Raw genomic sequence first — 14,249 nt, forward strand, 5'->3', positions numbered from 1 at the left:
GTAAGCACTTAATAAATGCTTGACCCCCTTCCCCTTTCCCCTCTGACATTCAGAGGTCCTTGAAAGGTCCTGCCTCTGAGCTTTGGGGCAAGGCCTTCGGGGCACAGAGGCCTCTGGGAGGTCCCGAGAGCCGAATCAGGCTTTCCTGACAAGCCAGAATAAATATTAAGGACCTACTGTGTGCCAGGCACTGGCTGTGCAACCCCAGGAGGCAGAGGAAGGCCCGGAAAGCCTGTTCTGGGGGAGCTCAGCCTGAGTGCTGGGGGCCTCAGAGGCTGCTCCCCCCCGCCCCGGGGCTGAGGTCACAGTGAGGCCAGATCCTCCGGCTCCTTCCACTGCACCCCAGTTTCACACATGGGGAAGTCGAGGCAGAGAAAGGGGAGGGCTCTAGGGTGGGAGTGGGCAAGGACTGACGGGTGGCGGCCCCTCCCCCAGGAGATGATGTACATCTGGAATGGCTACGCTGTGATCGGGAAGCAGCAGGAGCTGACCGAGGGCATGCTGAGAATCCTCCTCACGGCCCAGGAGACCTTGGAGAAGGCACCAGGTGACCGCACCCCAGAGCCCCATCCCGGCTCGCCGCTGCCCCAGTGCCTCCTGGGAAAGCCCGAACCTGGCCCCTTCCTGCTTCTGGCTCTCCTGGCATGGTGCATGGGCACCACCTGGTGGTCAGAACTTGAAACTGTAGGTCAATCAGTACTATCTGTAAGCATTTATTAAGTGCCCACTGTGTGCCAGGCCTGGCAGCTCGAGGTCCATTGAGGGAGACGACTGCCAATGACATATGGACCGGGCTAAGCTAAAGACCAGGCAGACTGGGGGTCATAGCCGAGGGCGGGCACCAGCATCGAGGCTTCATTGTTGCCGGGAACCAGGAAGCTGGAGGAAGGGAAGGGAAGGGCAGGGGCCACAGCAGAGGGCACGACCAGGGGAAATGCCCAAAGGCTAGAGAGGCAGGGTGGCGGGAGGAGGCGGCTGCTGAGTGAGCCCCGAGCCACGGGAAGGTCAGCCTGGCCCTGGGACCTGAGGCAGGACGGCCCCCTGGGAAGCCTGGAGGTCCCACAGCTCAGGGGCTGCAACCTGACCTGGGAGGAGGCCGGCCTCCAGGGCCCTTTCTGAGCCGACTGGGGGCAGCCTCAGCTGGGATCCCCTCCTTGCCCAGGGCCGGCCCATCCACTGATTTGCTAAGGGTCACTGGTGGGCAGAAAACAAGTGCATGCAAGGGGCCCCTACTGCATGCCCAGCTAGCAGTGCTCTGGAGCCAGGCTTGTCGGGGCCTCCCCGGGTGCCGCCCATCCCATGGTGGGAACTGGGGACCCCAACAGGGGCTCGTGTGCGGCCCTGTCTCTGGAGGTGGGGAGGTCCGCCCCAACGGGTCAGCACCGATTCATCGCCTTCTATTTTCAGCCAACGAGTTTGCGGTGGACGACCTGTGCGTGGTGAAGCTGCTGCAGGGCCTGTGTCTGAAGCACCTGGGCCGCGTGGCCGAGAGCGAGGAGAACTTCCGCTTCATCCACGCCAGGTACGGGGCCCTCAGGGCCCCAAGTTCAAACAAGTTCAAACTGAGGCACCGGAGTTAGAGGACATCTCGGGGAAGGTCGGTGAGGAGGGAGAAGGTGCCAGGCCGAGGCCCTGAGGGCAGGGGGGGCAGGAGGGGCCGTCCCTTGGGCCCATCCCTAACCACTCTGCTTCCTCCCCTTCCTCTGGGGCCCACAGCGAGAAGAAGATCAAGTTCGACCATTACCTGATCCCCAACGCTCTGCTGGAGATCTCGCTGCTGTGCCTGGAACAGGGCAGGACCGAGGAGGCCATCAAGTGCTTGGACATGGCCAAGTAAGGGGGTTTGGGGGCCCGGGGGCTGCTGACCTCCAGAGCAGGCTCTGATAGGGAGGGGCCCGGAAATGGGGAAAGGGGGAGGTCAGGGCTGGGGGGCACACTCAGCCTCTCAGAATCCTGGACTCCCGGGGGAAGGACTCAAGGTGAGCCTGGAGGCCCAGGCCCCACGGCCTCTCTGGGTCGCACTTTCCTGTATCCATCTATACCTTCCCCTCAAGCCTGGCTCTCTCCCTCTCCTCCTCTCCCTGGCAGGGGTCCGGGTCTCCTCTTGGTCAAGTGGTCCCAGTCCTTTTGGCTGATTGAGGGCGTGAGTTCAGGCGCTTCCCTGTCCCAGCCTCCCCCTCTGTGGGGCATGACCAGGGCAGGAGAAAAGGGGGGACCCCAATCCCTCACGCTGGTTACTGAAGACTCCTTGCCTCTGGGCCGGGCCCCATCACATGTGCGATTCCTGCTGGGCTTGCAGACCACTCAGACCCCCTTGCCTGATCCTTTTCAGATGAATGACTGTCTAGCCCTCCCCCCCCTTACACTTAGGGAAGCCCCATGGCCCACAATCCCCCCTCCAGCTCATCCTGTTTCCTGTTCTTCCTGCTCTGGGCCCTCATCTCAGGGGCTTAATGAGGGTGTCCGGTGCCCCCGGGCGGCTGCTCTAGACCTTCCCGGGCTCCTGGGCTCTTGGGTCATTGTGCAGCTCCTGTCCCACCGGGCTCTGTGACTTTCGGTGTCCGCTCCTCCCCTCGTCCGGAGCGCCCCCCCCCAGGTACCCCCACTCACCAAGTGCCTTAGGCCCAGAGAGAGCTTGTAGCACCCCAAAGGGGAAATGCCCCCGGCTCCTGGCCGCTTCGAGCGGCCCTGACCTCCTGGTCTAGAACTGCATGGACAGGAAATGGTTCTCTTCCCCCCCAAAGGAAAATAGGACATTGGCCTTGTTCTAGCCTGGCAGCATGTCGCCCCTTCCCTCTCTGGTGCCCCCTGATGTCTCCCCTCCCCCCCCCCCACCCGCTGGTGTCTCCCCTCCCCATTTGCTCTCCGCCCCCCCCCACCTTTGCCCTCAGGCCAGGTGATTCTCCTCTGGCATCTGTGTTCTGCCTTTGGCATCCACCTTGGGGGGTGGAACATTCATGTTGGAGCTTGTCCGGGTGGGGGCGGCAGGGCCAGCCTTTGTGTCTGAGGGGCTCTCGAGGCCTCCTGCCTCCTTAGCGCCCCCTTGGGGTGGCGATGGCTCCGGCAGCTGGATCCGGGCTCTGGACTGGATGCTTGAATTGAGTGACCATCGAGGCCTCTTGCCCACAACCTTTCTCTTGAGGTCATCCATTGCTGAAGCAGGAAGGGAGCTTCTGGGACGGGGTCACGGGACCCTACCAAGCCTGGTGTGAGGCGCCCAGCAGGAGCCGAGGGCAGGGGCAGGGATGCCCTGGGCAGGAGGGGCACAGAGTCCTGGTGCCCAGGGCCGGCTGCTGACCTGGCTCTCCTCTTCCGCTTGGTCCTAGACAAAACTACAAGAACTACTCCATGGAGTCTAGAACGCACTTCCGGATCCAGGCAGCCATGCTCCAGGCCAAGGCGGCCCCTGAGAATGGGGGTGGCCCTGAAGTGTCGGGGGTGCTCTAGCTGCGGGTCTCGGGGCTGACCCTGGGATGACCCGGAGACAGGAAGACGGCGGGCATTTTGGGACGGTCGGCCCCGTGATGAGATGGCAGGCGCGGAGGGCAAAGTCTGGTTGGAATTGAGATGGTTGGGCCGGCCGCTTCCCCTCCCTCCCGGCCCAGGGCCCCCCAGACGGTTCATCCCTCCTCCGTGAGATTTAACAGAATGTTTCAAGTTTACATTTTCCTTAGAAATGCAGTGACCATGGCTCGGGGGCCCCCAGAAGCCCCTGCCCGGAACCCCGATTATCCAGAGACGTTCTCCCTCCTCCTCCAGGGCTGGAGAGGGAAGCGCTTTCTGGGCCGGGAGGCTGGGTGATGGGCGTCCCCCCCCAGGGCCCGCTGCCTCCGAGCCCACCAGCGCTAGCCTCTGGGGAGCGGGGCCCATGGGGCTTAGAGTAGATGCTAGAGACGGGGGAGGCGCCTTGGGACCCCCGGCCTTCCCACCTTGACTACCCCAGGAGCCGACAGGAAGGCACCGGACTAAATGCAGGCAGCCCAGCGGGGGCCCTGGGAGCCATCGGTGGGGCCGAGGATGGCGCCAATTCCACCCCTGGCCGTCCCTGGCATCAAGTTCAAAACTGGCGGAAGCCGCGGGTCTCCTCCTGACCGCGTTTGACCCGGTTATTGACGACCGCGGCCCGGTGACACATTTGTGATTTTTCATGGTTGAGAGAGGAGATGTATTTCGGTAATAAAAACCTGCCCATTTCAGAGGATTCGCTGCTCATTTCGGGATACAGGAGGATGGGGGAGCGGGCCCGGGCTACTGACCTCACCGGCGACCTTTGGGCCAGGGCTGCTGCGCTGCTTCCGTTTTCTGAGAGTCCCATAGGACCCTGGCCAGGCCACAAGCAATCATGAAGAACTTACTGCATCCCCCTCACTGCCAAGGATACAGAGAGGGAAGCAGGCCCTGCCCCCAAGCGGCTTCCCTTTTAAAGGGAGGAGGGGACAGGAGTGATCACAGAGGGGCCTCTGGAGGCCCCCCCCCCAGTTTCCCCCCTTTCACTAGGGAAAACAGGACGCTCTCAGCCCCTCGCAGCCGCCATTGGAGGGTGTTTTGGGGCACCAGCCCCTGTACTGCCACTGTGACTTAGAGAAGCCGGGTCATTCCCACCCAGACCCAGACCAGTCTCTCTAGCCCTGACCTCTCTCTAATTGCCCTGCCCCTGCCGCTGCCATCCCCTGGCCCAGGACTTTGGCCGGACCCTCGCCTTTGCCTCCCTGTGGACTTGACCTGCTTATGTCATGGGGGTCTTTGACAGTGACGTGGCCAGAGTCGTCCCTCTGGGGCAGGCTTCCTCTGGCCCGGGCGCCTCCGCTCTCCACCGGCCCAAATCCCCCGTCACTCCCTGTTGCCCAGAGACTGGGTGTGGCATTCAGTGCCTTCTGGCCAGGCCCTCATGCCTGGAACACCCCCAGTCTCTCCCTCCTGACCCGAGCTGGTGCACTCTGGGTGGATGCTGCTCCTCTCTGGGCCCCCATGATCCATCTTACAAGGCAATGGCCTCCATGGCCTCCGAGGTCCCTGTTAAATTCCTCTAAAACCCAAATGCCGCCTCCTCCAGGAAGCCTCCTCCACCATCCTCGGGCAGTCCCGTGCCCATCCCCCCACCTCCCCTGGCTCTGAGTGTGGGGGGCACAGCGGGCCCTCAGGTGTTTGCTGCCCAAAAATGTTCTGACCCGAGCTTCTCCCTGGGGCCCCCCGGGGGCCCCACAGAGAAGGAACCGGCCCAGATGGGCTTGGCCAAGGAGACTCGGCCGGCCGGTGCCTCCACAGGGCGCCCACCCTGGGGCCCCGGACCCTGCAGGGGAGGCCAGTCATCAGAGGGTGGTGGCAGAAGGCGGTGATGGGGGCAGAGGGCAGCGCTGGGCCAGAGGAACGACTCGGGTCATTCTGGTTCCAGAACTCTGTGGTAGCCGGGGGTTCAGTGGTTAGGGGCTGCCTGGGGTCAGGAAGAATGGAATTCATACGTGTTCTGTGTGACCCTCTGGGCTACTTGGGAGACAAAGGAGGTGCTCCAGGCGGGATAGAGGAGGTGCTCCAGGCAGTGCTGGGTGCCCTCAGATGGATAATAATCAGCTCCAAAGCCCCTGTCATGTGATGGAGGCTCCTGGGAACAGCTCGGACTGTCCTGGTAAATCCTGCTGCCATCGCCAGCTGTTTGTCTCCCCAAAGACCTGGAACCCTCTGGGGTGAGGGAGTCTCCTCCGACCGGCTTCTGGGCAAACCTGAATTGGGGCCCAGCTCCCTGTTCTGACACTGTTCTCCACAAGTCCTTTAACACCCCCCCTCCCAGCCCTGACACCCCCTCCCCCATTCTGATTTGGGGCCCTGGAGTCCCGGCTGGGAGACCCCTTCTCCATGGCATCCCTGCGCCTTGGCTCCGGACAAGGGCGCGCACGTGCCAGGGCTGAGCCGGCGCGGGCTGGCGGCTGTGATAGCTTATCGGGAGCGGGCCAGCTGGGCCCGCGGGAGGCTCCCCTCCCGCCGTGCTTTGCAGAAGTCGGGGCCTCCGGGAGTCCGTGCCCCGGCCTGAGCTCTGGCCTCCCCCTGGGCTGCCCGGCCTCCTCTGCTGCGCCTCCTCTGCACACGCCCTGAAACGGGGCCCTGTGTGGTCTCCCACATGAGGTGTCCCCAGGCTCAGGGACTGACCCCCAGCAGGCCCTTCGCTCCCCAAGCCTCGGGCGCTTGTGTGGGGGCAGGATCGTTGGCCTCCAGGTTTCCAGCGTCCGACTCCGCGAGGTGGGGCTTTGCGGGCAGCCGCCGGCCAGGTTTCCCACTTCCTTCCCAACGCGACTGTCAGAAGCGGAAACTGAGGCAAACAGGGCGGGGCGACTCGCTCGGGGTCACTCGGCCGGCGGGCCTCGGGCCAGACCTTGAGGCAAGAAGGGGGAGGGGGCGCGAGAGCTCCCGACGGACTGATCCAGAGGGAGAGCCGCGGACCCCAGGAGGCAGGGGGCACTGCCCCCGCCAAGCCGAGCCCCCAGGCCCTCAGGGCCCCGCCCCTCCCTGGGCCCCGCCCCTCCCTGGGCCCCGCCCCTCCCTGGGCCCCGCCCCTCCCTGGGCCCCGCCCCTCCCTGGGCCCCGCCCCTCCCTGGGCCCCGCCCCTCCCTGGGCCCCGCCCCTCCCCGGGCCCCGCCCCTCCCCGGGCCCCGCCCCCGCACAGGCCGGCCCCTCCCGGCTGCCCTCCTGCTAGGTCTCCCTCCCCCGCGCCCTCCCCCTGCCCCTCCAGGGCAACGCTCCCAGTCCCCTTTCTAGACCCCCTTCCTTCCGGTGATTTTTGGTTGCCAAGCCCAGTGGCCTCGGCTCCGTCTGCAGCCCCGACCTCCCCGGTGCCGGCCTCGGACGCCGCCATTCTCTCTGCCCCGCCTCCCGCTCTCCCCTCACGTCTCAGTTTCTTTTGCCGAATCTTGATTCAAGCCACCCCCTCCCCCCCCCCGCCCATGTGTTGCCCCGGGCTCTGTCCTGGGACGGCTTGAGGTTCCATGGATAAATCGCGGGCCTTCACCGAGTAGAGGAGACTCAAGCCGAAACCTGGCCTCAAACACTTTCTTCCTCAGTATCTCCAACTGTGAAATGGGCCCGAGACCAGCATTTACTTCCCGGGCCTCTCGTGAGCATTAAGCATTTGGAAGTTGGATGGCGCCGAGTGGGCGGGGCCGAGGCTGCGGCCGCCGCTGGGCTCCGAGGCCGGGGCTTCGCCACTTCCAAGCGGGCGTCCTGCTCGGCGGCCGCCGGACGCTTCCCCGGGGCCGTGGGGGGCGTGCGCCGCGGCTCGGCCCCGCCCCCGCCCGGCACCCCGACGGCGGGTGGGATGAGCGGCCTCCTCGCAGGGGGGCCGCCCGGCCAAGCGTCCCTAACTCCCCGTAATACAGAGGAAGGGGGAGCCAATGGAGGTGACGTCACAGATGGTTAGGACAGCGCCAGACGGGGTGGGGGGGAGGGAGGCAGGACACAACAGCCCCAAAGTGCTGAATCTCGGGGCCCTTCTGGCCCCCGGGCATCGGGCCTTCGGCCCCGGTCAAGTGGAGTCCCTCTGGGAGGGCTCGGGGCCACAATCTCACGCTCCCCCCCCCCCCACCCCGGGCATCTATAACTTGCGCCCCACGGAGCAGCCTTCTGGGAACCTGCGCGGGAGCTCGCGCGGTCGCCCCTCTGTCCGGGACACGACCACGTGCCGTCTGCCTGGACGCGGCCCGGCGGCACCCTGGGCCAGCACGTGACCTCGGGTCACCGCACCAGCAACCTCGTGCTCACTGGGTGTGATGCAGCCTTTGTTTTGTGTGGTGACAAGAGCCATTATTGTATATATATATATATAAGGAAACTCGAGGCTGCCCTGCAGCTTTGGGGGGCAGCCGGTGTCCCAGCGGGCCCTGCAGACAGGGGGAGCTCCCGGGGCCTCTCATCGTTTGCCTTTAAAATTCGCGCTTTAGGCCCTTGGGCCAGTGGGAGAACTCCGGGGCCTACGGGCAGAGGGCAGAGGGCGACTTGGTGAGAAAACAGGGGTGGGATAAGGTCCTTGCCAGAGTGTGCGTGACCTCCTCCCCCCCTTCCCGCAAGTCCGGAGCCAGAGAATGCCCAGAGCAGAGCCGCCATTCTCATCCCGGGCTGGTTGGGGCGGGGAGACCTCGGTCCGGGGGTCTCAGCGGTGTCTCCCTTGGCGTCCCGAGGGTGTCAGGGAAGGGAGATGGAGTTCAGGACTCACTTCCACCGCCAGCTGCCACAGCAAATAGTTACGATTCAGATGACAATTTGTTTTAGTTTGAAGAACTTTACTTGCTGGGGCGGACTTCCGGTACCATAGATTTTAGGGTTTGCAAAAGATAAAAACTGTCTAAAATCAATGTTTGGGGTTTTGTTGCTTTTTTGACATGTTATCACAAAAGAGTCACAGCATTCTAGGAATTATTACTGAGAAAAAACGTTTTCAGGTTCCGATTTCATTTCATGCACTTCAGAGTCTGGGTTATTTTCCGGCTACCGTGTTAGGAAAAGTGCGAATTATCAGAATTAATGTTTTGTTCGGAAGAATCATACGCAGAAAAGTACTTCAGCATCTCTAGTGAAGATTACAGTTTGGAGTTGACAGGAATCTAACTTTCCAATCTAGCAGCCTTGGGGTTTCTGACTTTTCTCATTTTCTAGGAACTTTCCCCTGGGAAAGCTGAGCACCGACTCATTAAAAGAGAACGAATGGGTGAAGGGGGCCGAGGTGGGACAGCATTGTTAAGAAGGCGTAATCACAAAGAACAATAGGGAAACGGTTAAACAAATTGCGGATGGGGAATGAGAACATCCTGCTGAGGTGCAAGAAGCATGGCGGATTTATTGATATTTTCTTTTTCCACTGGGAGAGGAGGAGCGAGATACAAGAGATTTAGGTGAGGGAACAAAAGACAGAAGTAAAAGATTTATTTTAAAGGTAAACTCATGTGAGGAAATCCAGGAAACGCTCAGAAAACACAGGGCAGACTATTTAGATTAAAGTCAAAGAAGGGGAAAACAAAATTGTGTTATTGGGGTGTATCAGAGATCACGCAGACTGGGGGTTAGATCATGTGCCCGGTGGGCTACTTCAACCGCCCAGAACCCACTGGAAGCCCAGCAGCCAGGAGCAAGACCAGGTAAGAGAGCAGCAGTGGCACTGTCCCATACAAACACCATTGGGGATGAGATCCCAACGTGCTGGGGCCGGAGCTAAGGACTGCAGACAGGGCTTGGAGGAAGGGTAGGAACAACGGGGGAGGCCTGTAGCAAAGGTGAGTGCGACAGGCGATCCAAGACAAGAGGGCAGAGATGCTCTCCCGTGGGCTTCCCTTTCCTCTGCCAAGGAGAATGGGGTTTCCATCGGAGATGGAACCCAGATAGAAGGTGCCGTCGGAATACCTGGCTTCCCTGTTGAATTCTGGTCGCCTGGCCCAGGTGACTTACACCACCTGAAAGAAGTGGCAAATGAGATTGCCAAGTCACTCTCAGTGATACCCGAGACCAAGGAAAATGCAAGGAGGAGGAGGAGAAGGGCAGATGTCCCATATTTCTGAAAGAGAACCCGCCCACCAGTCAGCAAGCTTTACTTCCATTGCTGGCTAAGTTCCAGAAGGATCCACTAGAGAGACGAAAGGCAAGTGATCACCACCATGATTTCATTGAGAGCGACTCCTGCCAGACTCACTTCGTTTTCCTTTTTTGGGGGTCAGAATTCCTGAAGTGAGTGATGAGGCTCCAGCATTTAACCCAGATTTCAGCAATGTTGTCTGGTCCTGCTCTCACACTATCCTTGTAGGGAAGATGGATGGGAACACAAGACTGATTCAGAGGCGGCTGGCTGGTTAGGTCTTGGGTGGTGTGTCCCAGGGAGTCCGACCCCTCCCTCCCCACTTGAGCCACTGTGCTTGGCTGTCAACCTATCCCTAGTTTCTGTGGGGGCCACCATCCCAGATGGTGCTTGTTGGGCTCCCCAAGATTTATGGGCATCCATCCTACATAATGAGAGCAGTCTGCCATCAGAGCTACACAAGTCTAAGAACATCAGAGATCCAAGGTCATGGGGGGGTCTTATCTGTCATCACAAATAGAAAGCTCCCTGTCACACCCTTCAGATATTTGAACCTGGGGGCGGGGGAGGGAGGTGAGGCTGTTGATTGTAATTTCTCCAAAGGAATTCATAGCTACAAGAGGAAGGTGCTGACCTGCTGCAGGTGCACAGGGATTCTCTTCGTTTCCGCCATCTTTTTCCTGCCTCAAGCTGAGGCTACGGTGGAGGACACTGGCCATGAGATGCTCAGGAAACTTCAGTGGACAAAAGTTAGCAAGATTTTGTAGCCTCCTCCCACTCCACAAACAGGGCTTCCTCAACTGTCGCGGTCTGCTCACCATGGAGCTGTTTTCTTCCTAGTAATATTGTGTTAGGTGACAAGCCAAAGGCCCAAGTTACTGGGTCAGTCACTGACATGTTGCTAGAAGTCCATGGCCTCTCAAGCCTTTTGCATGTTGGTCAGCGTCTGTACGATAGTGCAGGATGGAGACGAGTTTCTATGGGTACCACAGAGGACCCAATATGCTCCTATAAGCCGTGGGTATAGCCTGCCCTCCTGGTGTCTGCTTTGACAAACTAGTGGAGAGAGAAGAGACGCGTCAGATAGAACTGGGTTAGCTGTGAACTCCAGGGGATCCGAAGAGGCTGTGGGGTCCGCTGCCACGAACGCTTTAATGTCCCCGCGGTCTTTCATACCTGCCATCAGGCCCGGTAAATCTCTGAGGACATAAAAGGGAGGCATCCTGTCTCCAGACACAGCATGGGAACCGTCTGACGATTCCCGAGCAGGTGCTCTGTGTCTGGAGTTTCTCCCAATGCTGACTGCGAGTGACACAGGATGAATGATGGGCTGGACAAGTTCTACAACTACTGGCCCAAAAAACAATTACCACCCAACAGGGAAAAGTATGGTTCCAAGCATAGGTCACTTACAGGAATGACTGACGGACTCACCTCTGGGTGATGGACATCAAGACCACCACATGATTATCATCAGGAATATGGTTAGTGTCATCTCCAGGTGTAGTGTGCTGCAGTAGCCCCAACAATCTCAAATCTGGCTTGGGAACTGTTCAGAACTGGGGGAGGGGCCTACAATTACTTGTCTGGGGCAAGACCTTGGGCATTTCTCCGAGTTCTCAATCAGGTTGTCCAGAGCTTCCATGGTGAGGACTTCTCTTCTAGTCCACACACCCCTTCAGGTGGCCCGCTCAACCCTTTTCCTTAAGCTGAGTGAGTAAAATTGCATTAACTTCACTGCGTCACTTTTTAGTGTCAGCGATTTTTTTGGACTATTCTTTTGGGTCCAACAACTCAAGCAAAAAAAGTTATTACAAACTCTTTGCTTGAGGCACAAAACATCCTTGACAGCAGTGGTGTCAAACTTAGTAGAAACAGGGGGCCTCTAACCTGTAAGAATCCCTGGAACCACATGTTGGCTTAGGCTTAAAACGTAACCTTATCTCTGTTTTGTTCTATTTTTATTTCTTTGATGAAATGCTTTCCCACCACATTTTAACCAGATTCTACTCATATTCTGAGGTGTTGTGGGTGGACAGGGGCACTGTGTTCAACATCTCCGCTGAGTGGGATGTACTACAGCCTCCAGGGCTCAAACAGTGCTTAGCACTAAGGCCCAAATGATCAGTGGAGTTCTTTGCCAGAGAAAGACCTGGTTAGACTTATGGCACACCATGGCAGGTCTCTGCCAATTTGTTTGGCATCTGTCTCTACAGACAGGAGAAAGACTGGAGGCTGGAGATCAATTAAGAGGCTACTGAAATAGTCCAAGGGAAAGTGATGAGCATCTGAACACTAGTGGTGCTTCTGGATGGAGAGAAGGAAATAGATTTGCAGGTAGAAACTGATACAACCTGACAACTAACTGGAAATAGAGGGTGATGGAGGACACCTCCAATATTATGAAACTGGGTGCTGAGGAGCATGGGGATGTACTGAGGCAGTGCTATCTTAGGCAGAGTGTCCTGGAAAAACACCATAAACATTCTTATTTGCAGGTTTCAGCATCTATGAAATTAAAGTTTTACACATTTTCCCTAAATTCCTTTCCATTTTTTAAAAAAATATTTTTAAGTAAAATTAAACTTCATCATTTTAAAATATAAAAAAACTTTCTTGGCTTGTGGGCCTATAGAAATGGAGTTTGTGGATTCTTGATCTAGGCCAATTCACATAGTTCTTTGATATTTGATAGAGGAAAAAAAACCTCATTCTTGAAGGAAGCCATACATTTTAATTATCAGAAAAAGCTTCCCCACACTTAGAGCTAGCTGAAGATGGAATGGAACACCCCTGCAAGAAGTGGTTTTCCTCTTCTTGAAGGCTTCCAAACAAAGAACTGAGCACTGCTGGGTGAGGCCTTTTCTGGCTCTGGGATTTGGTCTCCCCTTATTCAATACAGAAGGATTCTAAAGAAATCAACAAACACTTTGGAATAGAGTAAATAAATTCATCTTGATGAACAAAGAAGACATAAGCAAGGGAACCGTTTATGTTATTAGTTTTGTTATGGGGAGGAATAACATACTGTGCCGACTGCGTGTGAACCACTTGATGTTTGACTGTTGGAGCCAAAACATTTTGTACTGGTTTTCCTAGACCTTAATGCAATACCAAACACTTAGTGGGTACTTAATGCATACAGACTGATAACAGCAGAAAATGGGGTTTGTAGTAGTACAATCATATTAAATAATAATGAAAAGGGTAGCAAAAAATCTGCATCTTTGTAAATGGGACTGATTGGGATGAAGGTTTCTCAGTATTAAGACTAGGCTTAAGTCACATGATCCCTATTCCCAGAGCAGGAAGATGAGGTTTTGAACTCTGGGTACAATAAGGACCCTGGGAAGTCACATGATCTCTAAAACATCAGAAAGAAAATGATGTGGCCTGCGGGAATCAGACAATGTTGTAACCATTGGTCAAGGATTGTTCCATCCTTGTAGTCTAACCAATGAAAAGGCTTGGGTCTTTTTCTCTTAAATTGGGTGTTCTACTTCCGGCTGGCCAGGTTCCAGGGGCACATGGTGGGAGTTGGGATGGCTCCCAGGTATGTCTGGGCCTTTCCAGGCAGGGATTAAATAAATGTTCTTTGTACCGGAAGATGTGTCTCATTGGTTAATTTGGGAAAGGGGTCTAGCATCTGTCCCACACATTTGGGTGGAGGATTAGGAGCAGAGCAGTTGTAGTTGAGTGCAGGTGAAGGCTCAAAATAAGCTTCCAGGAGAGTGTGCTCTGGCACCAGGAAAGCTCAGGTGGTTTAAGGTTGCCCTGAGGAACAGATGACAGTAAGCTGCTCAGTTTGGGGCATCATGTGTTTGGAGGCATATAGATAGGATGGGAAGAGTACAGAGGGTAGACCAGACCAGTAGAAGGCCTCAAACTAGTGCAGAGGATTTTGAGTCTGTAGAGATCAGATTTGGAAAAACAAGATTGCTGTATTTATTTGAAGGGCTTTAGGCATTTGGTTTTGTTTAAGAGAAGGGAAAGAGCCAGGATAACAATGAGCCAGCTGCCAGGAGGCAAATTTGAGCCTTGCCATCAGTGTCTCCTAATGGGCTTAATACTGCATGGAATGGGCTCTATCAGGATAAGAGGTTCTACCTTCCCAGATGTCTTCAAGCTGATGCTCCCTTGGCCTAGGGGCCTGGCCAGCTGGCCCTTCAGGTCTAAAGTTCTGAGATGCTTTGCTGAGGTCAGAGAGGAGAGCTCTTCAGGGCTGGTTTGAGTCGGGAGCTGCAGAAGACAAGAGCCTCTCTCCAGTGAGACAGAAAGGCTTGTCTTTGGGTCTTCCTATATGGAGCTAGGCACTGGGAGTGGGATCCTCAATGACTCTTGGGAACTGGCCTATCTAGCTTAGGGGGAAAAAGGTGTTTTCTGGCAGTCAAAGGAAAAGGACAGAACTCCCAGACTTCACCTTAACAGAATTAAAGGCTATTTATTTGTAAGAGTTAACAGAGGATCATTTCAGGGACCTCTTTCTCTAAGTACCACCTAAATCAGCCTAACAAAAATCAAGGTTTAAAATGCAAATACTGCTCCAGATAGCAAGTGAATGTTTGTGTTAACCAAAAAGTGGAAATCATGGGTACCAAGATCCTTCCTTGGTTTGATGGGGGCAAAGGGATGCCTGAATCAGGTAGAGACCACCATATTATGTAGATTTCACAATTTGCCCAGGATCCCACCTTGCTCTTCA

At 56.8% G+C, this 14,249-nt stretch overlaps 1 protein-coding gene across 2 annotated transcripts in view; it reads left to right on the top strand.

Moving 5' to 3' along the window:
- Nucleotides 1-4,196, top strand: part of TTC39A (tetratricopeptide repeat domain 39A) — a 47,969-nt gene extending 43,773 nt beyond the window's left edge. For both annotated transcript variants that reach the window (XM_031969139.1, XM_003767153.3), the window contains exons 15-18: nt 436-547; nt 1,408-1,522; nt 1,717-1,833; nt 3,327-4,196. In XM_031969139.1, the coding sequence (XP_031824999.1) occupies nt 436-547; nt 1,408-1,522; nt 1,717-1,833; nt 3,327-3,447 (465 nt within the window). In that variant the 3' untranslated portion in view covers nt 3,448-4,196. The remainder of the gene's footprint in view (nt 1-435; nt 548-1,407; nt 1,523-1,716; nt 1,834-3,326) is intronic.
- Nucleotides 4,197-14,249: the final 10,053 nt, after the last annotated feature.

This window comes from Sarcophilus harrisii, chromosome 4, assembly GCF_902635505.1.
Source record: "Sarcophilus harrisii chromosome 4, mSarHar1.11, whole genome shotgun sequence".
NCBI lineage: Eukaryota > Metazoa > Chordata > Mammalia > Dasyuromorphia > Dasyuridae > Sarcophilus > Sarcophilus harrisii.